The sequence below is a fragment of the Zootoca vivipara genome, chromosome 6 (genome assembly GCF_963506605.1).
Source record: "Zootoca vivipara chromosome 6, rZooViv1.1, whole genome shotgun sequence".
Lineage (NCBI taxonomy): Eukaryota > Metazoa > Chordata > Lepidosauria > Squamata > Lacertidae > Zootoca > Zootoca vivipara.
The window spans coordinates 744,339-771,419 of NC_083281.1; the positions used below are offsets into that span (position 1 = coordinate 744,339).

The 27,081-nt window shown below is 46.4% G+C and overlaps 1 protein-coding gene across 1 annotated transcript in view; it reads right to left on the minus strand.

Moving 5' to 3' along the window:
- The window catches only part of IL12RB1 (interleukin 12 receptor subunit beta 1), a 29,964-nt gene extending 7,420 nt beyond the window's left edge, over nt 1-22,544 (minus strand). The window contains exons 1-10 of the mRNA XM_060275221.1: nt 22,445-22,544; nt 17,622-17,742; nt 16,268-16,452; nt 15,767-15,912; nt 12,642-12,690; nt 9,914-10,024; nt 5,434-5,516; nt 5,114-5,330; nt 2,682-2,831; nt 286-390 (exon numbers count right to left, since the gene is read on the minus strand). Coding sequence (XP_060131204.1) covers nt 286-390; nt 2,682-2,831; nt 5,114-5,330; nt 5,434-5,516; nt 9,914-10,024; nt 12,642-12,690; nt 15,767-15,912; nt 16,268-16,452; nt 17,622-17,742; nt 22,445-22,544 — 1,267 coding nt within the window. The remainder of the gene's footprint in view (nt 1-285; nt 391-2,681; nt 2,832-5,113; nt 5,331-5,433; nt 5,517-9,913; nt 10,025-12,641; nt 12,691-15,766; nt 15,913-16,267; nt 16,453-17,621; nt 17,743-22,444) is intronic.
- Between the last annotated feature and the right edge of the window lie 4,537 nt (nt 22,545-27,081).

Sequence of the window (27,081 nt, forward strand, 5' to 3'; positions counted from 1 at the left end):
CGTGAAAAAAATCACGAGGCACACCACCATTAAAAAAGTTAAAAAATTTAACTCTGTGCCGCCCTATATTATAATTATGACTGTAAGAAACACTTGCCAAATATTGCTTTCCGGCGGGTAAGTGTTGTGTATTGGCGGCCGCCAGGCACGTGACAATGCAAATCGCCCTTCTCGTCGCCGCACGTTGCGGCACACCAGCCAGCATCTCGCGGCACACTAGTGTGCCGCGGAACAGCGGTTGAGAAACGCTGGACTAGGAGCCTGAGGCAAAGCAGAGAGACGCACCTCTCCTGTGGAAGAGGCGGGCGAGGCCAAGAGTCCACCAGGTGTCCTTCTCCGGGTCCCACCTGTGGACAGCCAGGCGGGTGCAGATGTCGGGCTCCAGGACCCCTGAAAAAGGAGGACACAGTCAGGGATTCGGAGGCCGCGGAGAATATCGGGAGAGCCTTGTGCAACTGCGGAAATGGATAAAAGCCCCCCACCCAAACAAGGACTATCATCCGTGCAGGAAAGAAAAGAAACACTAATTTTCATTTTTATCATCTACAATACTGTCTTACTTATTTTATATTACAGCACATTGATTTTGTTGCTTTCATTTTATGGATCAACGGTCTCGTTAGATAGTAGAATTCAAGTTCACTGGCCGTTTTAGGGGTTGTTTTTAAAAGTCTGGAACGGATTGATCCGTTTTGCATGACTTTCTATGGGAAAACGTGCCTCGGTTTTGGAACGCTCTGGTTTTCGAACGGACTTCTGGAACGGATTAAGTTCCCAAGGGACTGTTGTGTATTAATGTAATAGCACAGCCAAGTATGTATTGTAATATAATATACAGTATAGAGTTTATTGTATTGTATTGCAGAGTTTATTTGAATGCATAAGTTCCAGCGGGAACGTATATCATTTGCTGGTTCAGAGTGCAGGATTTGGATCCACTGCCGGATTGGTTTCCGCTGGAGGGAATCCTTGCCATTGGTTCCCACCAAAATGTATCTTTTCCCTGGTAGTTCTCTGTTACTATATAAGCCCTAGTTTTCCCCATTCCCAGTATTCTGGCTCTTACTTGTTCTTTGAAGTAAAGAGATGTTGGACCAGATCCTTGCCTCCTGTTTCTTATTTGCACTGAGCTGAAATCACTGAAGACCCAATACACAACAGGGACCACGGTAATAATAATAATAATAATAATAATAATAATAATAATAATAATAATAACAACAACAACAACAACATCCCCTTAAATAAAGCTGTGCTCGATGGATGTAAGGATATATGATTTTGGTCATGATTGAGAATCGCAGAGCTGGGGACAGAGAACTTTAAAGTGATAAGATAGGAATGTGGGGAACAGGAAAACATGTTTCCCAGCGGAAATGTGCTTCAGAGGTCCAGACTATGGGGAGTCCGGAAAAATATAATAATTAACAATTTGGATTGCAATTTGGTTCTTCTTCTTCTTCTTCTTTTAGTTTATTGTTTTTAATTGGAATGTTGTATTTGGAACATTATAATTGGCTGTTTGTATTAGAAAACTAATAAATGATTTAAATACCTAACAACAACAACATCCCCAAATGCTGCAACCTTTCCTCTTAGGGGAGTCTGTCCTGCAGAATCAGAGCCCAAGGATGCCAGCTGCCAAGCTCTTAATCCCCGCAGCTGTCCGGTCTAGTTATGAGCAGCATCCCATAATAATCCATTTAGGAGAATCAGCAGGGTCATTGCACTACCTTTGCAGAGCTTCCTGGTAATCAGTTCCCCTCAATTTCTCCGTGATGTTGACATCTTCCGACGGAGTCAGCTCATTTTACAAAACACATTTATTCTGGCGCATTGCAAAAAGAAAAACCGGGGTTGGCTGGCTTTTTATACTGTACATGAACCCTTTTTTTAAAATTTCACCTGTTCAGACACGTGAAACAGACATGCCTTTTAATCTGAACACTGGCTGCGAACGGCTGCTCGTTGCTTAGAAGTTCAGCTTTCCGTGGCAAAATTAACTGGGAAGCTCAGAAACCAAGAAGACGAGAACTTTAAGAGGGAACGGGAACAGTTGATTAATTTATTTACGAGACCACAGGTTGAAACATTAGCCGGATTTTAACCACACTTGTAAACGAGCGGAAAATTTAGAAGGATAATAATTTGGATAAATTATTGACAGGCAGTTGTAAATATTACCATTAGGACTCATGGAAGGGATGGGGGGGGGGAAGTCAGGAGATTCAGAGTAATCTTGATATTTGGATCTTGAATGGTTTTTTGATGCATGTATATATTTGTTAATTTTTTTTTAAAGTTCAGATTTCTGCTTGTTTTAAACTCCTGCCTTTTCAGCGATCATTTTAACATTCGCTTTTATATTTTATATAAACAGCTGAGAGGGCATTTCCACCTCCCGTACATTGAAAAAGTATATTGATTCTGCTAAACAAATACCCTACTAAGCATGGAGCAGGAACTCCATTAAAGAAAAAGAAAGGCGTACCTAGCCTCCCTCCCCTTCTTTGCTCATCCATCCAACCCCACCCCCCCACCCCGCCCCCTGGCAGCGTCATTCAGATCGATTTTTACACCTGACAAAACGCGTTTGTGGCTTTGAGAGTTTATGTGGGGGTTTATCTATTCTTATTTTTTAAAAAGAAACATAAACGAGAGACCCATGGAAAAGAACCTGCCTGACCAGCTGGTCTCATTGAGCTCTTGCATGTCTTTGTCCTCGCAGGACATTCCCGGGTCCTTTTCGAGGCAGATGACCTCATGCTTTGTCCCCCACGTCACTGAGAAGCCCCTGCCAGATTGGATGACCTCCTGGAAGGTGGGACCTACTGGGGTCAGAATAATATAATAATATTAATAATAATTTATTACTTATACATGACCCATCTGTCTGGGTTTCCCCAGCCACTCTGGGTGGCTCCCAACAGAACATTAAAAACACGATAAAACATCAAACATTAAAAAACCTCCCTAAAGAGGGCTGCCTTCAGATATCTTCTAAAAGTCAGGTAGTTGTTTAGTTCCTTGACATCTGATGGGAGGGCGTTGCACAGGGCAGGTGCCACCACGAAGAAGGCCCTCTGCCCAATTCCCTGTAACCTCACTTCTCACAGGGAGGGAACCTCCAGAAGGCCCTCAGGAGAGGGACCCCGGTGTCCGGGGTGGAGATGCCCCTTGAGGTCTACTGGGCCGTTTAGGGCTTTCAAGGTCAGCGCCAACCCTTTGAATTGTGCTCGGAAACATCCTGGGAGCCAATGTGGGTCTTTCAGGACTGGTGTTATGTGGTCTCGGCGGCCGCTCCCAGTCCCCCCTCTAGCTGCCGCATTCTGGATTAGTTGCAGTTTCTGGGTCGCCTTCAAAGGCAGTAGCCCAAGCAGGAGATAACCAGAGCATGCACCGCTCTGGCCAGACAGTCTGCGGGCAGGGAGGGTCTCATTCTGCTTACCAGATGGAGCTGGGAGACAGCTGCCCTGGACACAGAATTGACCTGCGCCTCCATGAACAACAGTGAGTCCAAAATGACTGCCAGGCTGCGCACCTGGTCCTTCAAGGGCACAGTTACCCCATTCAGGACCAGGGAGTCCTCCACACCTGCCCGCCTCCTGTCCCCCACGAACAGTACTTCTGTCTTGTCAGGATTCAACCTCAATCCATTAAACACCATCCATCCTTCAACCACCTCCAGACACTCACACAGGACCTTCACCGCCTTCACTGGTTCTGATTTGAAAGAGAGGTAGAGCTGGGTATCATCCGCATACTGATGGACACCCAGCCCAAACCCCCTGATGATCTCTCCCAGCGGCTGCATGTAGATGTTAAAAAGGATGGGGGAGAGGATGGTGCCCTGAGTCGGGGTCAGAAATAGGCAGAGGAACCAGACGACAGGAGGCGGTTCTTCCTTCTGGGTCTGGCTCCCGGAATAGGAAAGCAAAACAGTAAAGATATAAGAAATTAAGAAAAGGCCGGCAGCTGGGTCAGACCAGCAATCTGCCCTCTCACAGGAGCCAAATACTCATAGAAACCTAGGAATAGAGGTAGACTGCTCCTGCAGCTGGAGGTTCTGTCAGAACATAAGAAGAGCTGGCAGCTGGATCAGGCCAGCCCAGCATCCTGCTCTCTCACAGGGACTGAAAAACCCATAGAAGCCTAGGAATGGAGGTAGTTTGCTCTTGCAGCTGGCCAGATGCCCCCGAGTCATGCCAATGGTCAGGGATGACGGCGGTGGCCATGGGTCAGATCCTGACCTCCCGCAACCCTGGCATTGGGGACATTTGGGAACACGGGCAGAGTCGGCTGCCAGTTGACCGCAATCCCCATTTTGCTGGCCGAAGCTTTTGCCTCTGCAATTCCATCCGCCGTGAAGCAAAGAGTGACAGCTGTCGGATTCAATCACTGGGCAAGTTCTAGGAGAGATCCCTTAATTTTAGCAGATGTTGCCTTAAAGGGGGACACAGAGGTTCCCAGTGGGAAATTATTTCTATGGTTCCGTTTCATTCCGGATAAGAATTATATTATGAATCATTAAGCGATAACAATGATCCGCACAAAACAGGAGACTGGATCAGAAGTTCCCATTTTTTCGGGGCGGCGTCGCTGCCTGCTCATTAAACCCACCTCCAGCCCCCCTACCCTATTTTTTTTTTAAGCATTATTCAGAATTGTGGTTTGCATGATCAAGAAGATAAATACGAGCAGTGGAGGAAAAACAGAAATGATGTTAGGATGGAGTTAAGGAACAAGGAAAATGCAGCAATTAAGGAAAAGGACAAAAAAACATTAGTGCAAGAGAGGTGGCAAATCCAAAAAGAAAAATATAAGTGAATGATATATTGCATGCCAAGTAAATTTGTTAAAAACCTAATAAAAATTAATAATAATAAAAGAAGGGCAGTGGTGTAGATAAGGGACGATTAATTAATTGCACATTTATTCAAAACTGATGGACTCGGACCAGTGGCACCCTCTAGGGATACCCCATGCCCCCCTGTGGGGTTTAAGAATGGGCAGCTGGGTTTGCTGCTTTCCTCATCCCTCCCTGTTCCTTTCTCCTTGCGTGCCGACCGCTTTGGGAGCTGCACACAGTAGCCCTCTGGGTTCGGGGACCAACCTGCCTCTTGCTCCGCCGGGAGCCTGCAAAAGGAGACCGGGGGACGGCTGACCCTGTTGCCGGCTTGCAGGGAGATGTTGTACTCGGCCCCCGACAGAAAGGCTTGGAAAGAAGTCCTGTTCCCGACCAATTCAGTCTTCGCTTCGTCCAAGCAGAGGCAGGGAAGCAGGGCAAACGTCAAGTTGTAGCTCACCTCCCCTTGCTCCCGGCTGGGCTCCTGCAACAGAGCGAGGAGAGTCATTCTTGCAAGTCGTGGCATTTCCTTTGCCACAACGTCCCTGCGGGGTGGGCTGGAAACGCAGGATGGAAAACAGACCTACCTCCCATTCCAAGGTCACCCTCCTCTGGCCGTCTTCCCCGAGGGGCTCTGCGCTGCAATGGAGTTCTGGGCTCCTGAGGATTTCTGGAAGAGGCAAAACACATCCCGTTGGCACTCGCCCCACACTTCTGGGCTCCCTGGCTGCTACCTAGGGCCAGATTGAGGTTTGATGCGGCCCTCAGCTCCTGAAGGTCATGGGGCCCTTTCTATGTCCTGCTGTCTTTTGTCCACCATAAATGGTCCCTGGTCTTTTTTGATGTTGAATATATGCTATATGGTCATTGACGGACCTAATAGGTATCTCAAGCCATTTGCACAAAACAAAAGATGTATTTTATCAAAGCAAAATAAAAAAATTCCTTTGTGTGCATGCACACAAAAGCTCATACCAAAATAAAAACATAGTTGGTCTTTAGGGTGCTATTGAAGGAATTTTTTTATTTTGCTTCGACTCAGACCAACAGGGCTACCTACCTGTAACTATTTTATCAAAGTAAAATAAAAAAAATCCTTCAGTAGCACCTTAAAGACCAACTAAGTTTTTATTTTGGTATGAGCTTTCGTGTGCATGCACACTTCGTCAGATACCAAATATTTTATCAAAGTCATTGTTGAAGAGGAGAAGTCTATTAATAGTGAAATACAATTAGGAAGTATATTAACAGTGAAATAATTACGAAGCTCTAACTCAGGGGTTCCCAAACTAAGCCCCGGGGGTCGGATGCGGCCCAATCGGCTTCTAAATCCGGCCCGCGGACAGTCCAGGAATCAGCATGTTTTTACATGAGTAGAATGTGTCCTTTTATTTAAAATGCATCTCTGGGTTATTTGTGGGGTATAGGAATTCGTTCATATTTCCCCCCCAAAATATAGTCCGGCCCCCCACAAGGTCTGAGGGACAGTGGACCGGCCCCCTGCTGAAAAAGTTTGCTGACCCCTGCTCTAACTTAAAAATGATTTTTGATTCATCACAAACTGAATAATGCAAACACATTGGCACTGGGCAAGAACAAAAGTTCCTTTGGAAAAACCATTAACAATCAGCAATGGTGACATCATCTAGTCTCTAGAAACTTGCAATCGATTGCACCTCTTATTATTTCACCTCTTATTATGCCGGAAGAAATATCAACAACCTCAGATATGCAGATGACACAACCATGATGGCAGAAAATGAGGAGGAATTAAAGAACCTTTTAAGGAGGGTGAAAGAGGAGAGCGCAAAATATGGTCTGAAGCTCAACATCAAAAAAACCAAGATCATGGCCACTGGTCCCATCACCTCCTGGCAAGTAGAAGGTGAAGAAATGGAGGCAGTGAGAGATTTTACTTTCTTGGGCTCCTTGATCACTGCAGATGGTGACAGCAGTCACGAAATTAAAAGACGCCTGCTTCTGGGGAGAAAAGCAATGACAAACCTAGACAGCATCTTAAAAAGCAGAGACATCACCTTGCCGAAAAAGGTCCGTATAGTTCAAGCTATGGTTTTCCCAGTAGTGATGCATGGAAGTGAGAGCTGGACCATAAAGAAGGCTGATCGCCGAAGAATTGATGCTTTTGAATTATGGTGCTGGAGGAGACTCTTGAGAGTCCCATGGACTGCAAGAAGATCAAACCTATCCATTCTTAAGGAAATCAGCCCTGAGTGCTCCCTGGAAGGACAGATCCTGAAGCTGAGGCTCCAATACTTTGGCCACCTCATGAGAAGAGAAGAATCCTTGGAAAAGACCCTGATGTTGGGAAAGATGGAGGGCACAAGGAGAAGGGGACGACAGAGGACAAGATGGTTGGACAGTGTTCTCGAAGCTACGAACATGAGTTTGACCAAACTGCGGGAGGCAGTGCAAGACAGGAGTGCCTGGCGTGCTCTGGTCCATGGGGTCACGAAGAGTCGGACACGACTAAACGACTAAACAACAACAACAAGAAGAGGTGCAAATATATGATGCAAACTACTAATAATTATAAAGCAGAATGTAGGCACCCTATATAGAGAAAGGAGCAAACCAGGGATATTTGAGGGAGCAGGCGGGGCCCGTGATTTACATCCTGGGAGCCGACGCAACACAAAACACTGTGGTTGGATGTAGGGTTTATTTCATTTATTTTTTTATCTTACATTTTGGAAATGTACATCCAGTTTCTCTTTTCCTTTAATTTGGGGGGGGGGGCTGCCAAGACAGTGGGGCCCTACGCTAGAGCTAGTTTAGCTTATATATAAATGCCCCAAAGTCGAACCCCCCATAAACAGGAGGCGACAGCGACAGCCTCCTTCCTTCCAATGCTCATTCTGAGGTAGGCTGGATCCGTCTTAGGAGGAGACCCCAAGCACTTGCGATTCCCAGAAAGGGGCATTATTCAGAGGCATACTGAAACCCATTCTGGGTTGCCATAGCAGAAAAAAAAGAGAAGATATTTAACAAATCAATAAAAATAAATTTAAGCGGCTCCGACATTGGAGGCACAACAGAGCTGCTGTGCTTAGCAGCTCCAGCTGTAGATAGAAAAACCCACAGAGGAGGAAAAAGCAGGTCCTGTTTGGGGGGCTATCCTGCAGCAGTGAGTCCCACAGTTTAACTGTGCGCTGGGTAAGGTCTCAAATATAAAATAAAATAAATGTTCATAAATGTACAAGGCAAACACATACATAACCAGTGCTTTTTTTTCCCTGGGGGGACGCATACCCCTAAACATTTTGTGAATCTTTGTACTTTTGTCCATTTACTGTATTTATCTTTCCCGATTTGAACTATAAAATGGTGATTTTTCTCGAGTCAATATAAGGGTACCCCTAAACATTTTCTTTAGAGGGGGGAAGCACTGTACATAGGACGTGTCTGAAATAGTACGGGAGAGCAATCCTGAAGCCATTTTGACTCTTCCAATGACCTCAAACATTCCTCTGCAAATGGGGAAGTCTTCCCATTGTCTTTTCACTTGCAAATCCTGTCTTAAGGGCAAATTTGTGTATGAATAGGGTGAGCCTGTGACCTGGATTCAGGAACTAAAGTATTAACCATCACAAAAGGACGGCCAGGCTGCCCAGGTAATGCAGTCAGTGACCATTATCAGGTATCCTGGCAGACAGGACAGGCAGACAGATTTTCCTCCTGTGATGGATGCCTGCTGTTTTGGGGGGTGGTCTTGGGCTACCCAAGTGGCCCAGGTGGCGCTGTGGTTAAACCACTGAGCCTAGGGCTTGCTGATCAGAAGATCGGCGATTCGAATCCCTGTGACGGGGTGAGCTCCTGTTGCTCGGTCCCAGCTCCTGCCAACCGAGCAGTTCGAAAGCACGTCAAAGTGCAAGTAGATAAATAGGAACCGCTACAGCGGGAAGGTAAACGGCGTTTCCATGTGCTGCTCTGGTTTGCCAGAAGCGGCTCAGTCATGCTGGCCACATGACCTGGAAGCTATACGCCGGCTCCCTCGGCCAATAATGCGAGATGAGCGCGCAACCCCAGAGTCGGTCACGACTGGACCTAATGGTCAGGGGTCCCTTTACCCTTTACCTTTACCTTGGGCTACAGGGTGGGCAATTTCAAAAGTCTATATATATGACTTTGACCAAACTGCGGGAGGCAGTGGAAGACAGGAGTGCCTGGCGTGCTCTGGTCCAGGGGGTCACGAAGAGTCGGACATGACTAAACGACTCAACAACAATATATGGGCTTGCACACCTTTGTTCTGGGTTCCTCTCCTCCCTCCTGCGTGTGGGGATTGGGGACCCTGTTGCAACAGTTCCTTGAATAAAGATCAGGCTTCCTAGCTGCTTTGCTTCTCAATATTCTCTGCTTGGCCTCTGTTGTTTCCTCCTACCGATAGGGAACCCACTCTATAGGGCATGGGGAGGCAAACTAAGCCCCGGGAGCTGGATCCGTCCCAATCGCCTTCTAAATCCGGCCTGCGGACAGTCCAGGGCTCGGCGTGTTTTTACACGAGTAGAATGTGTCCTTCTATTTAAAATGCGTCTCTGGGTTATTTGTGGGGCGTAGGAATTCGTTCATTTTTATTTTTATTTTCAAAATATAGTCCGGCCCCCCCACAAGGTCTGAGGGACAGCGGACCGGCCCTCCTGCTGAAAAAGTTTGCTGACCCCTGCTATAGGGGTTCTTGGGTGCCCCATAAGGGGAAAAGAGCAGGGTTTTTTTCTTATAACAAGAACATGCAAATATGTCCTCTATTTCCTAAATAACTCGTCAGAAAGATCCGCCTAGTCCAGCCTCATGTTTCTTCACATTGTCTAACCAGATATTCTACCTGGAGATTGTAGAAACAACAAGTTGGAGAGTTGGAGCCTGAGCGCGCTTGGTTCCCTCTTCCCTCCTCATCCCTCTTTCCTTTTGTGTTGTCTTCTTGGCCTCTGTTATTTTCTCCTACCGACAGGGAACCCACCTAAGGACTCTATAGGGGATCTTGGATACCCCATAAGGGAAGAGGAGCAGTGTTTTTCTTAGAACAGCTGGGTGAAGCATCAAACTCACCGGCCGGAACGAAGGCAGGCTGGCTCCACTCGCTCCACTCGCTATACCGGCTGGAGGTCCGATATCGGACTTGCACATCGTACGGATCGTTCCCTTCCACGGGGCACCTAACTGGAGAAAGCGTCAGAGACCCACGTCAAGCCGCAAATGGAAACCGTATCGCTGTTTATTCAGAGCACAATCCGGAGTCGCTTTGTACGTTTTAAATGACAGCGTTATTCCAGGAAAGTTTGCTGTTTTGTCTTTTTTGCAAACTGCACTGGTGTTGGTTTGCTTTTTGTCAAAAACGACAACCACCCTTCCAGCGGTGTTTAAATTTCCTTCGCCTAACGTTCAAATGCCTGCTGGAAAGGTAAAGAAAAATAAGGTACCTTTCATCATATGTGGTGGAACTGTAAGGTGATAAAAGCTTTCTGGGAGATGATATATAATGGGGGGGGGAATGCTTAAAATAACCTTTGTTAAGAAACCAGAAGCATTTTTATTAGGGACTAGCTGGCCCTGCAGGCGTTGCTGTGTGTCAGTCTGTGAAATGGAGGGTAGTAGCCCCCCTTTCAGATCCCCCTGAGCCTCAGAGTCCCCCTGTTTTACAGGTGTTATGTTTAAACAGGGTATCCCTGTGAATCCCCCCACCCTGTTCCGATCTATTAGTTATCCCGTCCCCTCTTCCCTCCACCCCCACCCCCCAGGTCATCCCTGTGATTGGGGTTATCCTGTCCTGAACCATGAGGTATTTGAAGTTAGGAAGTTTGGAGGCGGGGTTTGTGGGTAGACTCCATGGGGAGGGAGGGGGTGTAGGAGGAGGAGCTGAGGGAATAACGCCACTTGAGGGCGCTGTTTTAGTTTGTGGAAAAGCAGGCTTGTACCTGCGCAGGTGTGAGATGTGAGGCGTCCGAGGTTCTGCAAACACTCGGGAAGTGGCATGGATCGTTGTGTCCAAATTTCAGGGGGATCGGTCAAGCGGTTACCGAGAAAAGTGGAGCCCACACTTTCACCATTTTTACATTATTAAAGGTAAAGGTAAAGGGACCCCTGACCATTAGGTCCAGTCGTGACCGACTCTGGGGTTGCGCGCTCATCTCGCATTATTGGCCGAGGGAGCCGGCATATAGCTTCCAGGTCATGTGGCCAGCATGACAAAGCCGCTTCTGGCAAACCAGAGCAGCACATGGAAACACCGTTTACCTTCCCGCTATAGCAGTAACTATTTATCTACTTGCATTTTGATGTGCTTTCGAACTGCTAGGTTTGCAGGAGCTGGGACCGAGCAACGGGAGCTCACCCCGTCACAGGGATTCGAACCGCCGACCTTCTGATCAGCAAACCCTAGGCTTAGTAGTTTAGCCCACAGCGCCACCTGAGTCCCTTTTTACATTATTAGGTAAAGGTAAAGGGCCCCCTGACCATCAGGTCCAGTCGTGTCCGACTCTGGGGTTGCGGTGCTCATCTCGCTCTATAGGCCAAGGGAGCCGGCGTTTGTCCGCAGACAGCTTCCGGATCATGTGGCCAGCATGACAAAGCTGCTTCTGGCGAACCAGAGCAGCGCACAGAAATGCCATTTACCTTCCCGCCGGAGCAGTATCTATTTATCTACTTGCACTTTGACATGCTTTCGAACTGCTAGGTTGGCAGGAGCTGGGACAGAGCAACGGGAGCTCACCCCGTTGCAGGGATTCGAACTGCCGACCTTCTGATCGGCAAGCCCTAAGCCAGGCATCCCCAAACTTTGGCCCTCCAGATGGTTTGGACTACAATTCCCATCATCCCTGACCACTGGTCCTGTTAGCTAGGGATCATGGAAGTTGTAGGCCAAAACATCTGGAGGGCCACAGTTTGGGGATGCCTGCCCTAATCTCTGTGGTTTAACCCACAGCGCCACCTGGGTCCCTAGGTACCGACATACCAAATGAGCAGAAAAGACATTTTGTGTACAACAGCCGTTTGGATGTTACTAGCCCAGGGTTAGGAAGAAGATAAAAGTCCCTACCTGAGAGGAATGGCAAACCAAGCTGATGGACTACACCGAAATGGCAAAACTGACCAGAAAAATCAGAAACCAAGAGGATATAAACTTTACAAAAGAATGGGGGGAAATTATAAATTATCTAGGAGACCAGTGTAAGCAGATGGAAACAATGGCAGGATTTTGACTCACTTGTAGTGTAGTGTAAAAATTATTATGGACAATATGGTTTGATACGGATGAACATGCTATTGTAGATATTTAAAATGGGACCCCACGGAGGGGAAGGGGGGGGGAAGTCTCGAGATTTGCAGAATCTCTTTAGACAGATAGGTTTTTACTAGTTTGTGTTTATTTGCACTTTGTATTTGTAAAACCAATAAAACAAAAACCTTAGACGCATTGAGAGCAGAGTGCGGGAAACCAGTTTTTTGGGGGGAAACGTATTAAATCTGTCTGAGTCTGTGGCTGATTTGGTAAAATTTGGGAAATCGATAAAAAAAACACAATTTGGAGAAACTCAAGGTCCCAGTCCTCAGGCTTTGAACAAAAGGCAAATTCAAACAAGGAGATGTCCTCCAGGCCAGGCCCACCGTTGCCTGCACTGACTGGCAGCAACAGCTGGCCAGGGTTTCAAATAGGAAGCTGCATGCCGAGCGAACGCTCTAACCACTGAACCACGGCCCCCCATAAGACGGCATGCCTCTCCCAACATAAAATGAAGAAACATCATTGAGTCCAAATTGCCCGCTGGAGACATCTTACCTGTGATGGTCCCCCTGGCTGTGTGCTCCCCCCGAGTTTCGCAGTTCCCCTAAAAGCAAGACAGACGATGCTCAGGAAAGGTGGGGTCCCCGCTGCCCTAAGGTTACCAGATTTTTTTCAATGAATCCAGGGACACTTCAACTTCAATGGATTTTGTATGGGGACTGATTTGTAAATCCGGGGACTGTCCTCGGGAAACGGGGAGCGTCTGGTAACCTCATGCTGCCCCCTAATCCCTCCCCTCCAACATTTCTCCACAGAAAATACGGAAATCCTATTCTCCACCAGGAAGTTTCTCCTGCATTTCACCTGACGGATTCGCCACCAAAACCAGAACTCTGCTCTGCTCTGGGACTCACGGATAGACAGTTAGAAAAGGACGGTGGACGTTTGCTTCAACAGTCAAATGGACTTTGGGAACGGATTAAGTTTGGCGCTTTTGTCTTTGCCGTTTATTTTGCGTCTCTGTTTTTGAGGCTTTTTTGGTTCATTTGTTTTTGTGACTGTGTGGAACCCTGTTCAGCTATGGACTGAGTGATTGCGCTGCGGAAATGGATAAAAGCACCCCCATCGAAACAGCGACTTCCGAGTAGACAGTGTCAGACTCCATTCACAACCAAGGAATCAACATTCCTTGCCGTTTCCTAAGAAACGGCTGACTGCGGTAGCGTTGCAACGAACGGAATTAAACCGGATTTGGTGACCTTTTCCTTTGAAATTATAGGAAGGGTTCTACCCCTGAGCTATGGCCCCCCCCCCCCGAGTCCCAGGACAGGATGAGTGCCACCCTGAATGCCCACCAAGACCGGGACACCGCCAGATCTGAGATTCCTGCATGGTAGCGGGTTGAGCTGGATGACCCCCCGGTGTCCCTTCCCGACTCTACTTTTCTATTATCCGCATCATATGCAGAAAGCTTGCATAAGACTTATGTGGGCGTCCATGTTTAAATTCCCGCTAGGAACCCCTTGATCCTGTCACCGTAATCCCAGCTCTGCAGAAGCCCCAGCTGGCATCGGATGTTTGCAAGTGTGGGTTATTTATTCCCCCCCCATGTTTATTTTGAAACAGCTGCAAAACAGCTGGCCAGGGGTTTGCGTCACTCTTTGTGCCCTGTCCTTTACATAACAGGGAGATTTAAAGCAGCTGTTTGGGGGCGGCATAACGGAGGCTGCCAACTCCAGATTCCTCAGAGCTCTGTCATCGTGGAATTGCAGAACTGTTGAGAGGGGAGGGACACCCCCCAGGTCATCCAGTCCAACCCGCTGCGGGGCAGGAATCTTTCGCCCAACGAGGGGCACAAACCCAGGACTCTGATAACAGGACCGGATTTAGGTTTGATGTGGCCCTCAGCTCCTGAAGGTCATGGGGCCCTTTCTATGTCCAGCCATCCTTTGTGCACAACAAATTGTTGCTGTTTTTTGTGCTGAATATATGCTATATGTTAGTTACAGGTAGGTAGCCATGTTGGTCTGAGTCGAAGCAAAATAAAAAAATTCCTTCAGTAGCACCTTAAAGACCAACTAAGTTTTTATTTTGGTATGAGCTTTCGTGTGCATGCACACTTCGTCAGATAAGATTGGTATCTGAAGAAGTGTGCATGCACACGAAAGCTCATACCAAAATAAAAACTTAGTTGGTCTTTAAGGTGCTACTGAAGGAATTTGCTATATGGTAATTGATGGACCTAATAGGGATCTAAATCCATTTGCGCATGTTGCCCTGCAACCGGTCCATGCAGAATGTAGGCACCCTATATACGGAAAGGAGCAAACCAGGGATATTTTTGGGAGCAGGCTAGCAGGCGGGGCCCATGACTTACATCCTAGGAGCCGACACAACACAAAACACTGTTGCTGGATGTAGGTTTTATTTTATTTGTTTTTTACGTTATATTTTAGAAATGTACATCCAGGTTTTTTTTCCTTTAATTTTTTTGGAGGCCCCCAAGAGAGTGGGGCCCTAAGCTAGAGCTTGTTTAGCCTCCTGCTGTGCTGACTGAGAGAAGCCATTTCATCCTTACCTTGGGTAGTATTGTTTTGGGGGGACAGGGGGCGAGCAGGTGTGGAGGACTCCCTGGTCCTGAATGGGGTAACTGTGCCCCTGAAGGACATCAGTATGCGGATGACACCCAGCTCTACCTTTCTTTCAAATCAGAACCAGTGAAGGCGGTGAAGGTCCTGTGTGAGTGCCTGGAGGCGGTTGGAGGATGGATGGCGGCTAACAGATTGAGGTTGAATCCTGACAAGACAGAAGGACTGTTTGTGGGGGACAGGAGGCGGGCAGGTGTGGAGGACTCCCTGGTCCTGAATGGGGCAACTGTGCCCCCGAAGGACCAGGTGCGCAGCCTGGGGGTCATTTTGGACTCACCGCTGTCCATGGAGGCACAGGTCCATTCTGTGTCCAGGGCGGCTGTCTCCCAGCTCCATCTGGTACGCAGGATGAGACCCTCCCTGCCCGCAGACTGTCTGGCCAGAGTGGTGCATGCTCTGGTTATCTCCTGCTTGGAGTACTGCCATGCGTTCTATGTGGGGCTACCTTGGAAAGTGACCCGGTAAACTGCAACTAATCCAGAATGTGGCAGCTAGATTGGGGACTGGGAGCGGCTGCCGAGACCATATAACCCCAGTCCTGAAAGACCTACATTGGCACCCCGGAACATTTCTGAGCACAATTCAAAGTGTTGGTACTGACCTTGAGAGCCCTAAACGGCCTCAGCCCAGTATCCCTGAAGGAGCGTCTCCACCCCGGATACCGGGGTCCCTCTCCCAAGGGCCTTCTGGCAGTTTCCTCACTGCGAGAAGCGAGGTTACAGGGAACCAGGCAGAGGGCCTTCTCGGTGGTGGCGCCCGGCCTGTGGAATGCCCTCCCGTCAGATGTCAAGGAAATAAACAACTACTTGTCTTTTAAAAGACGTCTGAAGGCAGCCCTGTTGAGGGAAGCTTTCTAATATTTGATGTTTCATCGTGTTTTTAATGTTCTGTTGGGAGCCGCCCAGAGTGGCCGGGGAAACTCAGCCAGATGGGCGGGGTATAAATAATTATAATATTATTATTATTATTCTATCCTGAACCCCAATTTGAAGACACCCTCTCCTTGGCTTCTGGTCTCGATGGCCAACTTACTGTAGTCCAGTTGACATGTGCTGCTGGCCGCATCCTGACCTGATTCTCCCGGGAGGAACCGCAGCAGTTGTGGAGTTCGGACCACGTTAGGGTCATGTGGCCTCTTGACCTTGAAAACTCAATGTCTTTGGGTGCTTCGAGTCTGACTGCAATGAGATGTTGGAGGCTGAGGCTGGGAGGAAAAGCTCATAGAATCACACAATTGTTGGAAGGGACCCCTAGAGTCATCTAGTCCAACCCCCTGCAATGCCAAAATCTCAACCCGTTGCCGCCCATCCAATCTGGAGCCAGAATCTCCTTTCTTGGTGGTCGAAGTCACGGGTTCGAGTCCTGCCCTCCGGAGGAGCTGCAGAAAACAAGCTCGTTCCCTCTTCCATGAGATAATTTGGCTCTCCTATTTTCCAGGCTATATATCCCCAACTCATAGAATCATAGGAATGTAGATTGGGGAGGGCCCTCCAGAGTCTTCTAGTCCACCCCCCCTTCGCATTTCCAACCTACCGGCTTGGTTGATCACCAGGGTCAGGTTGTTCGACCGCAGAGGAGGAATGTCTTTGCCAACCTGGCTCTCCACCCAGACGGTGACATTCAACTCGGTGTAGACGTGGGTCCGATTCAAAAGCAGGGAGGTGGCATTCCCGGTCTCAACAGTGGTGTGCCTTTTGCCAGGCTCTTGGTCAGGGTACCTGCGGGGAAAGAGAGCGGATCTTTGACCAGCCAGCAAACAGGAAAGGGGAAAGGGTGTGTGTCAGCAGCCTGAGAAAGGCAGAAATCCAACCGGTGAAGCTATAATTCCTATTCAGGGTGGATAAAAATCAATTTTTTTTAATTTAAAAAAATTCAAAAATTGGGTTTTTAAAATTTAAAACAGATTTTTAAAAATATAAATCAGATTTTTAAAAATTTAAATCGGATTTCTAAAATAAAATGCTTTTGGAGGGAAAATATTTCTAAAGATTTTCTATTTAAATAGATTGCTCATCTTCTAACATTGTGTATGCCATCAAATGCCAACAGTGCCCTTCAGCTCTCTATATTGGACAAACAGGCCAAACCCTACGCCAAAGGATAAATGGACATAAATCTGACATCAGGAACCAGAAGACAGAGAAACCAGTAGGAGAACACTTCAATCTCCCAGGACATTCTATACAAGACCTCAAAGCAGCTGTTTTATTCCAGAAAAATTTCAGGAACAGACTGGAAAGAGAAGTTGCTGAATTGGAACTCATTACCAAGCTTAAAACCATGGAGCCACCTGGGATGAACAAAGACATTGGATTCTTATCTCATTATGCATGATCCAGCTTTCTTTAGCACCTCAGTCCTTGCTTTTCCCTCGCAGGACCTATTGCAATCATCAGCAGTCGTTAACAGCCATCAACAGGTTTACCACTCCTATCAGCCCATCACCCATTCCCACCCACCCCCACCACCCTCTGTATATATATAAGGGTCTGACGCTTCTGTTTCAAGTTTATCTGAAGAGGGGTGCATGCACACGAAGGTTCATACCAAAATAAAAACTTAGTTGGTCTTTAAGGTGCTACTGAAGGAATTTTTTTATTTTGCTTCGACTCAGACCAACACGGCTACCTACCTGTAACAATAATTTCATAATTATCAATGCATTTCTAATAGTAGAACCAAATTAGTAATTTCTGATATAACTGTAAAAACTACGTCAATGTTAAGACGATGCCGGCAAGCCTGGCAAAAAATATATGAGTCAAATCAAGTCTTACTGAGTAGCGATTTAAATCAAATCCACCCTGTTCCTGTTTCTTATCATTTGAGACTCGCCCTTCTCCAAATTCCCCCTGGATTTATTGCCCCTTGTGTCCCCTTTGCTCACCAAAAATGCAGGGTGTAGCTGGCTCCCGACTGGCTCCCGGCCTCCCAGCTGCACTGGGGGAGACACCGGGAAGTCTTGCAAGCCTTGAAACACTTCAGATTTCGGGGGGCTCCCTCGTCACCTGTGCAGCACAAAAGAGACCCACATTTCTCCCATGAAAATAGGGACGTCCTATTCCATCCCCTCCAACGTTTCTCCCCTGAAAATAGGGACGTCCTATTCCATCCCCTCCAACATTTCTCCCGTGAAAATAGGGACGTCCTATTCCATCCCCTCCAACGTTTCTCCCCTGAAAATAGGGACGTCCTATTCCATCCCCTCCAACGTTTTCCCCTTGAAAATAGGGACGTCCTATTCCATCCCCTACAACATTTCTCCCGTGAAATCTAGGGACGTCCTATTCCATCCCCTCCAACGTTTCTCCCGTGAAAATAGGGACGTCCTATTCCACCCCCTCCAACATTTCTCCCGTGAAAATAGGGACGTCCTATTCCATCCCCTCCAATGTTTCTACGGTGAAAATACGGACATCCTTTTCCATATACTCCAACATTTCTTCGGTAAAAATAGGGACGTCCTATTCCATCCCCTCCAATGTTTCTACGGTGAAAATACGGACATCCTTTTCCATATACTCCAACATTTCTTCGGTAAAAATAGGGACGTCCTATTCCATCCTCTCCAACATTTCTCCCATGAAAATAGGGACCGTATCAGAAATCGGAATGGCTTTTCTAAATCCAGGACTGGAGAATAGGAACATTGGGAGGGTTTGCAATTCAGCAAGGCAAATATTATTCTTATTCTTATTATTTGAATTTATATACTGCTCCCTATACCCGGGGGTCTCAGGGCGGTTCACAGAATAAAATAAAGATATTAAAACTGCAGAATAACTAGTGAAAAGAAAAACAACAACCCAATAGCCCCCCCCCATCACATTTTTAAAAGGCATAGGATGTAAATCTTGCCCCCCTCTGAGATAATCCTGTGTGGTTCACAAGAGAGTTTGTGCGGTGCAGAACCTGCCGCCTCTCTGTTTCTGTGCGCAATTTCCTTTGCGCTGACTTCAGGAGAAAAAGCATGACTTCCTGGACACTCTTTGTTGTTCCCCTGACCTATTTACTTGCAAAAATATGCGCAGCCGAGGTGCAAAATGGAATTTATTGTGCAGGGGAAATTTTCTTTTCGTAACATGATTTATTGTTTTGTTATACTGTTGATTGACCATATGCTAATCAACAAAGCATTAAAAGCGGGGCCCAAAGAAAGAAGTTTCTGAACCGTCTCCCAGGGCAGCCCCATAAACAATGTGTTGCAGTAGTCTAACCTGGAGGTTTCCCAGAGCATAGATTACAGAAGTTAGGCCTTCCCTGTGCAGATAATGGCCACCAGCCAAAGCGGATGGAAGGCAATTTATATTTGGGTATTTTTTTATGGTTTATCTGCCCTTGCCGTTTGTTTGGGGTCCAATAGCCTTCTAAATCTGGCCCACGGACGGTCCAGGAATCAGTGTGTTTTTATATGAGTAGAATGTGTCCTTTTATTTCAAATGCATCTCTGGATTATTTGTGGGGCATAGGAATTCGTTCATATTGTTTTTCAAAATATAGTCCGGCCCCCCACAAGGTCTGAGGGACAGTGAACCGGCCCCCTGCTGAAAAAGTTTGCTGACCCCTGATTTAGGCAAGGCCTACCAAGGCATGTAGAAAGTTTCCTTGTCTTCTAATCTCGTCAGGTGTTAATCGCCTGTTGAATATTTGCAAATACCGTATTGGGCTGAATATAAGCCACCCGCACCTTTAAAATTCAAGGAGCGGGGAGAGAATACCCGAATACAAGCCGCTCCCTTAAAATAGGGCTACAGGCTGGAAATTGCCACGGTCGGTAGAATTGCAACCCAGAGCCAATTTAAGCCTTTGATCTTGCAGAGCCCGCAAAAGTTACTGTACACTCGTTAAAATCGCTATTCCATTGCTACAATTCCGCAGGCACTCACACCCCAAAATGGCAAAGGAACAGTCTCAGGCTCGCAAATCGGCAATGAAACATTTTTTAAAAAAATTGTTCCATTTTACCGTATGTCTGCTTCGGCAGCGATATCGTCAAAGCCCAGTTTTGTAATTTGTCGCCAATTTGAGCCACGCTTTAACTTTTCGCAGTCGGAATTTGGAAAGAAAAAAAAGAAGTGTGGCTTATATTCGGGCCGATCCAGTACAGTTTTGCAAACATTTGCCAATACAAACCGCAAATACCAACTTTCCAATGGTTTCTTATCGATCGTGTTTCACGTTACATTTTTGCAAACTTCTTAGCGGTTGCGTTGCCTTTTCTTAAACAAGAAAGGATACTGACAAGCTGGAACGTGTCCAGAGGAGGGCAACCAAAATGGTCAAAGGCCTGGAAACGATGCCTTATGAGGAACGGCTTAGGGAGCTGGGTATGTTTAGCCTGGAGAAGAGAAGGTTAAGGGGTGATATGATAGCCATGTTCAAATATATAAAATGATGTCATATAGAGGAGGGAGAAAGGTTGTTTTCTGCTGCTCCAGAGAAGCGGACACGGAGCAACGGATTCAAACTACAAGAAAGAAGATTCCACCTAAACATTAGGAAGAACTTCCTGACAGTAAGAGCTGTTGGGCAGTGGAATTTGCTGCCAAGGAGTGTGGTGGAGTCTCCTTCTTTGGAGGTCTTGAAGCAGAGGCTTGGCAGGCATATGTCAAGAATGCTTTGATGGTGTTTCCTGCTTGGCAGGGGGTTGGACTGGATGGCCCTCGTGGTCTCTTCCAACTCGATGATTCTATGATTCTATGATTCTATAACCCATAGGCATTTAAATTCTGTTCTGTAAATAAGCAGAAGGGGTTGCAGGAATGGGATTGCTCTCGGCAATCGTGGGCGTCTCTACAGGCAAAATGAGTAATTTGAGATGTTTTTATGGGAAGTGATTCATAAATATAATGATGCTAATGAAATTAATGACTAAGGGCAGCCTTTTCCTTCAAAGGCCATATTTCCCTTCAATTCTCGACTGTGCAGCCGGCTTTCGTAGGTTTTTCTCAATAATCTCCCCCCCCCCCAAAGTTTCCAGCTTCCTAATGAATAACCAAATTAATCCAAGTTACAGGTAGGTAGCTGTGTTGTTCTGAGTCAAAACAAAATTAAAAAATTCCTTCAGTAGCACCTTAAAGACCAACTAAGTTTTTATTTAGGTGTGTTTTATTCGTGTGTATGCACACGAAAGCTCATACCAAAATAAAAACTTAGTTGGTCTTTAAGGTGCTACTGAAGGAATTTTTTTATCAAATTAATCCAAGTTTCAGAGCAGGTGTGAGGATTAGGGTTATAACTTTTTGACTTCCTCCCCCCCCCCAAAAAAAAGAAACACAATTTCCTGTATCCTAAAGGGATGAGCTATTTCTTATCCATTGCCAAAAAAAGGTCACCCCAATGGGAAAGTTTGATTCACTTTACTACTCGTAGGTATTCACACTTTTAAAAACTTTATGGAACAGTCTAGAAATTTTTGAGCTGTCCAAAGCGTCCTTAAATGGTCGAGAACGTTCTAGAAGAACCCAAATATTGGTCTGCAGAAAAACACGCAATTCAGAGGATGTGGGAACTTCATGGTGCAAGTGAAACGGACTGAAACTTTGATTTTATTCTAAGCGATAAGAAGTGATGGGCAATGTACAAATCGTTGCACAAGGATTAGAAAATTCGCAAGCGCCGTTTCTCCTGTACATCCTACATTCTACAGTTCCCTAGACAAAAATTGATCTATTGATTTCGGGCTGACCTTTTCTCCAAAGATTTGAAAATGACAGATCATTTGTTCGTTTTTAGGTAAAAGTTCATCTGAGCTCCAGGAACAGGAGGTGGTTGGGAAAAAAAGTTATAACCCTAGTAAGGAATCCCCTCTGCCAGAGCACCAGGGCAACTGGTAGAGACTCCATATGCTAGGCAAGCAGACGAGGCGATAACGAGGCTTTCAAGTTTCACGATTGCGTGTGAAATACCAGCACAGAGGAAGTCATTTTATTGGGGTTTATTTTTAAATAATAATAAAAAAACCCACACACTTCTCAAAAACCGTGGCCGTAAGAACACAGGATCTTCCAGCCCTGTAGCTGAATCAGGCCAGCAAGACGCCTCAATGGGAAAGCAGAAAGCAGGATTCGAACCCAAGAGCCCTCCTGTGGTTTTCAGCAAGCACAATTCAGAAGCATCACTGTCTCTGATCGTGGAGGCAGAGCCAGAGCTGTCCTGGCTAGGAGCCATCAATAGCCCTCGGCGAATTTGCCTAATCTTCTTTCAAGGCCATCCAACCTGGTGGCCATCGCTGTTTCCTGTGGAAGAGGGTTCCACAGTTTAACAGTGTGCTGAAACGGACAGAGCGCATTCTCAGGAATTTGCCTTCCGCCCTGGACCTGACCCGGTCTTCCAACCCGGTCTAGCTTCCCTTAGTATCCCATCCAACATTTATCCCCTGAAAGTAAAATAGGGACACCCTATTCCATCCCCTCCAGTGTTTCTCCGGTGAAAACAGGGAAAGGAAATCTCGCGGTTTCATTTTGCCGCAACGGGGAAAGAACCCTGATTGCCGGGCAACAAGCGGCGGGCCAGTGCCCCCTCCATTTCGGTGCCCTAGGCGACTGCCTAGTTCTCCTATATGGACGCACAGGCCCTGATTGGCACCTCTCTGGCAAATCAGCCAGAGATCTACCTGTCGATCCCAATCTCCTCTCTGGCCGTCGCGGATTTCGAAGCTGCGCCAGGACGCACCTTGTCGTTCCTTCCTGGGCAGGGATGATAACTTACCGCCTGACACCCGAGCCACGGCGAACCACAGGGCCACGGCCACCGGCCACGAATAACCGGGGACCCCCCTTCCTCTCCAAAGGGATCTTGGGCGTGCCATCTCTCCAGGGGGGTCGGATACGGGGCTCCGATCCTCAGCAATTCCTGCAAGGGCAACCCAAAGTCACTTTAGGGATGGAGACGTCTTGTCTTGCTCTGCTTTTTTGAGTTCCCTCCTCTCTTTCGCTTTCCTTTCCAGATCTCACCTCTCTCTTTCTCTCTCCCCCCAGCCCCCGGCACGCAGATTGCTCCGACGCTGCAAAAGTGGTGCCCGAGATGGCACAGAAATGAGGGCTTCCCGCAAGGGCCGGCCCAGGTGCGGTACTTCTAGGAAACCCACAAGCGGGGCAAGGGGAAATAAAAATGAAAGAAAGCTCTCCTGTGTGTGGTTTTCGTTCGAGGAGGCGGCACAGATAATTTTAGACCTTGAGGGGAGGGGGGGGGAACCTGGCTTTTTAATATATATATATATATATATATATATATATATATATATATATATATATATAATGTTTATATATGTATAAACATATATATGTTTAGCCTGGAGAAGAGAAGGTTCAGGGGTGATATGATAGCCATGTTCAAATATATAAAAGGATGTCATATAGAGGAGGGAGAAAGGTTGTTTTCTGCTGCTCCAGAGAAGCGGACAAGGAGCAACGGATTCAAACTACAAGACAGAAGAATCCACCTAAACATTAGGAAGAACTTCCTGACAGTAAGAGCTGTTCGGCAGTGGAATTTGCTGCCAAGGAGTGTGGTGGAGTCTCCTCCTTTGGAGGTCTTTAAGCAGAGGCTTGACAGGCATATGTCAAGAATGCTTTGATGGTGTTTCCTGCTTGGCAGGGGGTTGGACTGGATGGCCCTTGTGGTCCCTTCCAACTCTATGATTCTATGATTCTATATATACCGTACTTTTCTGTGTATAAGACTACAGTAGGTATTTTTATTCAACAATCAAGTTAAAAATTGGGGGTGAGGGGGGGAGAGAGGGTAGCAGGCTTTTGCAACGCGTGCAAGTGGCATTGTTTCGGTGTGGCGGGTGAGCGGTTTCAGGGGGCAATCCTCCCCAAGAAAAGCTCAACAACTTTGGGGGATTTCCTCCCCATTTTCTTAATTTTGAGTCCCCCCCAAATAGGGGCGTCTTATGCGCGGGGGCGTGTTATACACGGAAAAATACGGTATATATCAATTTATTTGTTTGGGTTTTCAGATTAACATTTTACAGCCATTCATCCAACGTACAACATAAAAACAAGATTCCAAGGAATCTCCTGCCCTTTTGTAGGTAGTTTCCTTCTACATCTTTTATCATACCGTATTGGCCCGGATATAAGCCACACCCAAATATAAGCCACACCTTGAAAAATTCAAGGGGGGATGAAAAAAATAGACAACACCCGAATATAAGCCGCTCCCTTAAAACTCCGCAGGCACTCACACCACTTCTGCTTTACCGTATGTCTGTTTCAGCAGTGATATTGCAAAAAAAAGCCAATTGTTGTAAGGTCGTGAATTTAAGCTGCACTTTAACTTTTCACGGTCAGAATTTGGGGAAAGTGAGACTTATATTCAGGCAAATACGGTAATCCAAATCTTATAATCCAAAATTCACCAGTAAACTACATGTGATGTTCCAAACCTTCTAACAATATTAACTGGTCTTTAAGATAAGTTGTAAATTCCCCCCATTCCTTATTTAAAATTTTGGTTTTCCTGACTTCTGATTCATCCGGTCATTTTGGCCATTTTGTCACAATCCATAATTGATCTTCTTTCCATCTCCTGGGGGACCTGGCTTGGCAGTGGGGCATGAAAAAAAGGATCTGGGGCTAAAAGATTTTGGATATAATATTCAGCTAGAATTCTGGGAACGCTTGTGGAAGGAAGGTATTAATTTTACTGCATGCAGTGCACTTAAAGAGAATGTTATGAAAATGATGTACAGATGGTATTTAACACCAGCTAAACTGGCTAAACTGGCCACTGGTCCCATCACCTCCTGGCAAATAGAAGGGGAAGAAATGGAGGCAGTGAGAGATTTTACCTTCTTGGGCTCCTTGATCACTGCAGATGGTGACAGCAGTCACGAAATAAAAAGACGCCTGCTTCTTGGGAGAAAAGCAATGACAAACCTAGACAGCATCTTAAAAAGCAGAGACATCACCTTGCCGACAAAGGTTGTTGTTGTTGTTGTTGTTTAGTCGTTTAGTCGTGTCCGACTCTTCATGACCCCATGGACCAGAGCACGCCAGGCACTCCTGTCTTGCACTGCCTCCCGCAGTTTGGTCAAACTCATGTTTGTAGCTTCGAGAACACTGTCCAACCATCTCGTCCTCTGTCGTCCCCTTCTCCTTGTGCCCTCCATCTTTCCCAACATCAGGGTCTTTTCCAGGGAGTCTTCTCTTCTCATGAGGTGGCCAAAGTATTGGAGCCTCAGCTTCAGGATCCGTCCTTCCAGGGAGCACTCAGGGCTGATTTCCTTAAGAATGGATAGGTTTGATCTTCTTGCAGTCCATGGGACTCTCAAGAGTCTCCTCCAGCACCATAATTCAAAAGCATCAATTCTTCGACGATCAGCCTTCTTTATGGTCCAGCTCTCACTTCCATTCATCACTACTGGGAAAACCATAGCTTTAACTATACAGACCTTTGTCGGCAAGGTGATGTCTCTGCTTTTTAAGATGCTGTCTAGGTTTGTCATTGCTTTTCTCCCAAGAAGCAGGCGTCTTTTAATTTCGTGACTGCTGTCACCATCTGCAGTGATCAAGGAGCCCAAGAAGGTGAAATCTCTCACTGCCTCCATTTCTTCCCCTTCTATTTGCCAGGAGGTGATGGGACCAGTGGCCATGATCTTGGTTTTTTTGATGTTGAGCTTCAGACCATATTTTGCGCTCTCCTCTTTCACCCTCATTAAAAGGTTCTTTAATTCCTCCTCGCTTTCTGCCATCAAGGTTGTGTCATCTGCATATCTGAGGTTGTTGATATTTCTTCCGGCAATCTTAATTCCGGCTTGGGATTCATCTAGTCCAGCCTTTCGCATGATGAATTCTGCATATAAGTTAAATAAGCAGGGAGACAATATACAACCTTGTCGTACTGCTTTCCCAATTTTGAACCAATCAGTTGTTCCATATCCAGTTCTAACTGTAGCTTCTTGTCCCACATAGAGATTTCTCAGGAGACAGATGAGGTGATCAGGCACTCCCATTTCTTTAAGAACTTGCCATAGTTTGCTGTGGTCGACACAGTCAAAGGCTTTTGCATAGTCAATGAAGCAGAAGTAGACGTTTTTCTGGAACTCTCTAGCTTTCTCCATAATCCAGCGCATGTTTGCTATTTGGTCTCTGGTTCCTCTGCCCTTTCAAAATCCAGCTTGCACTTCTGGGAGTTCTCGGTCCACATACTGCCTAAGCCTGCCTTGTAGAATTTTGAGCATAACCTTGCTAGCGTGTGAAATGAGCGCAATTGTGCGGTAGTTGGAGCATTCTTTGGCACTGCCCTTCTTTGGAATTGGGATGTAGACTGATCTTCTCCAATCCTCTGGCCATTGCTGAGTTTTCCAAACTTGCTGGCATATTGGGTGTAGCATCTTAACAGCATCATCTTTTAAAATTTTAAATAGTTCAGCTGGAATATCATCACTTCCACTGGCCTTGTTATTAGCAGTGCTTTCTAAGGCCCATTTGACTTCACTCTCCAAGATGTCTGGCTCAAGGTCAGCAACCACACTACCTGGGGTGTACGAGACCTCCATATCTTTCTGGTATAATTCATCTGTGTATTCCTGCCACCTCTTCTTGATGTCTTCTGCTTCTGTTAGGTCCTTACCACTTTTGTCCTTGATTATGGTAATCTTTGTACGAAATGTTCCTTTCATATCTCCAATTTTCTTGAACAGATCTCTGGTTTTCCCCATTCTATTGTTTTCCTCTATTTCTTTGCATTGCTCATTTAAGAAGACCCTCTTGTCTCTCCTTGCTGTTTTTTGGAAATCTGCATTCAGTTTCCTGTATCTTTCCCTATCTCCCTTGCATTTTGCTTGCCTCCTCTCCTCCGCTATTTGTAAGGCCTCGTTGGATAGCCATTTTGCTTTCTTGCATTTCCTTTTCCTTGGGATGGTTTTCGTTGCTGCCTCCTGTATAATGTTACGAGCCTCCATCCATAGTTCTTCAGGCACTCTGTCCACCAAATCTAAATCCTTAAACCTGTTCCTCACTTCCACTGTGTATTCATAAGGGATTTGATTCAGATTGTATCTTACTGGCCCAGTGCTTTTTCCTACTTTCTTCAGTTTAAGCTGGAATTTTGCTATAAGAAGCTGATGATCTGAGTTACAGTCAGCTCCAGGTCTTGTTTTTGCTGACTGTATAGAGCTTCTCCATCTTTGGCTGCAGAGAATATAATCAATCTGATTTCGATGCTGCCCATTTGGTGATATCCATGTGTAGAGTCGTCTCTTGTGTTGTTGGAAGAGAGTGTTTGTGATGACCAGCTTGTTCTCTTGACAGAACTCTATTAGCCTTTGCCCTGCTTCATTTTGAACTCCAAGGCCAAACTTGCCAGTTGTTCCTTTTATCTCTTGATTCCCTACT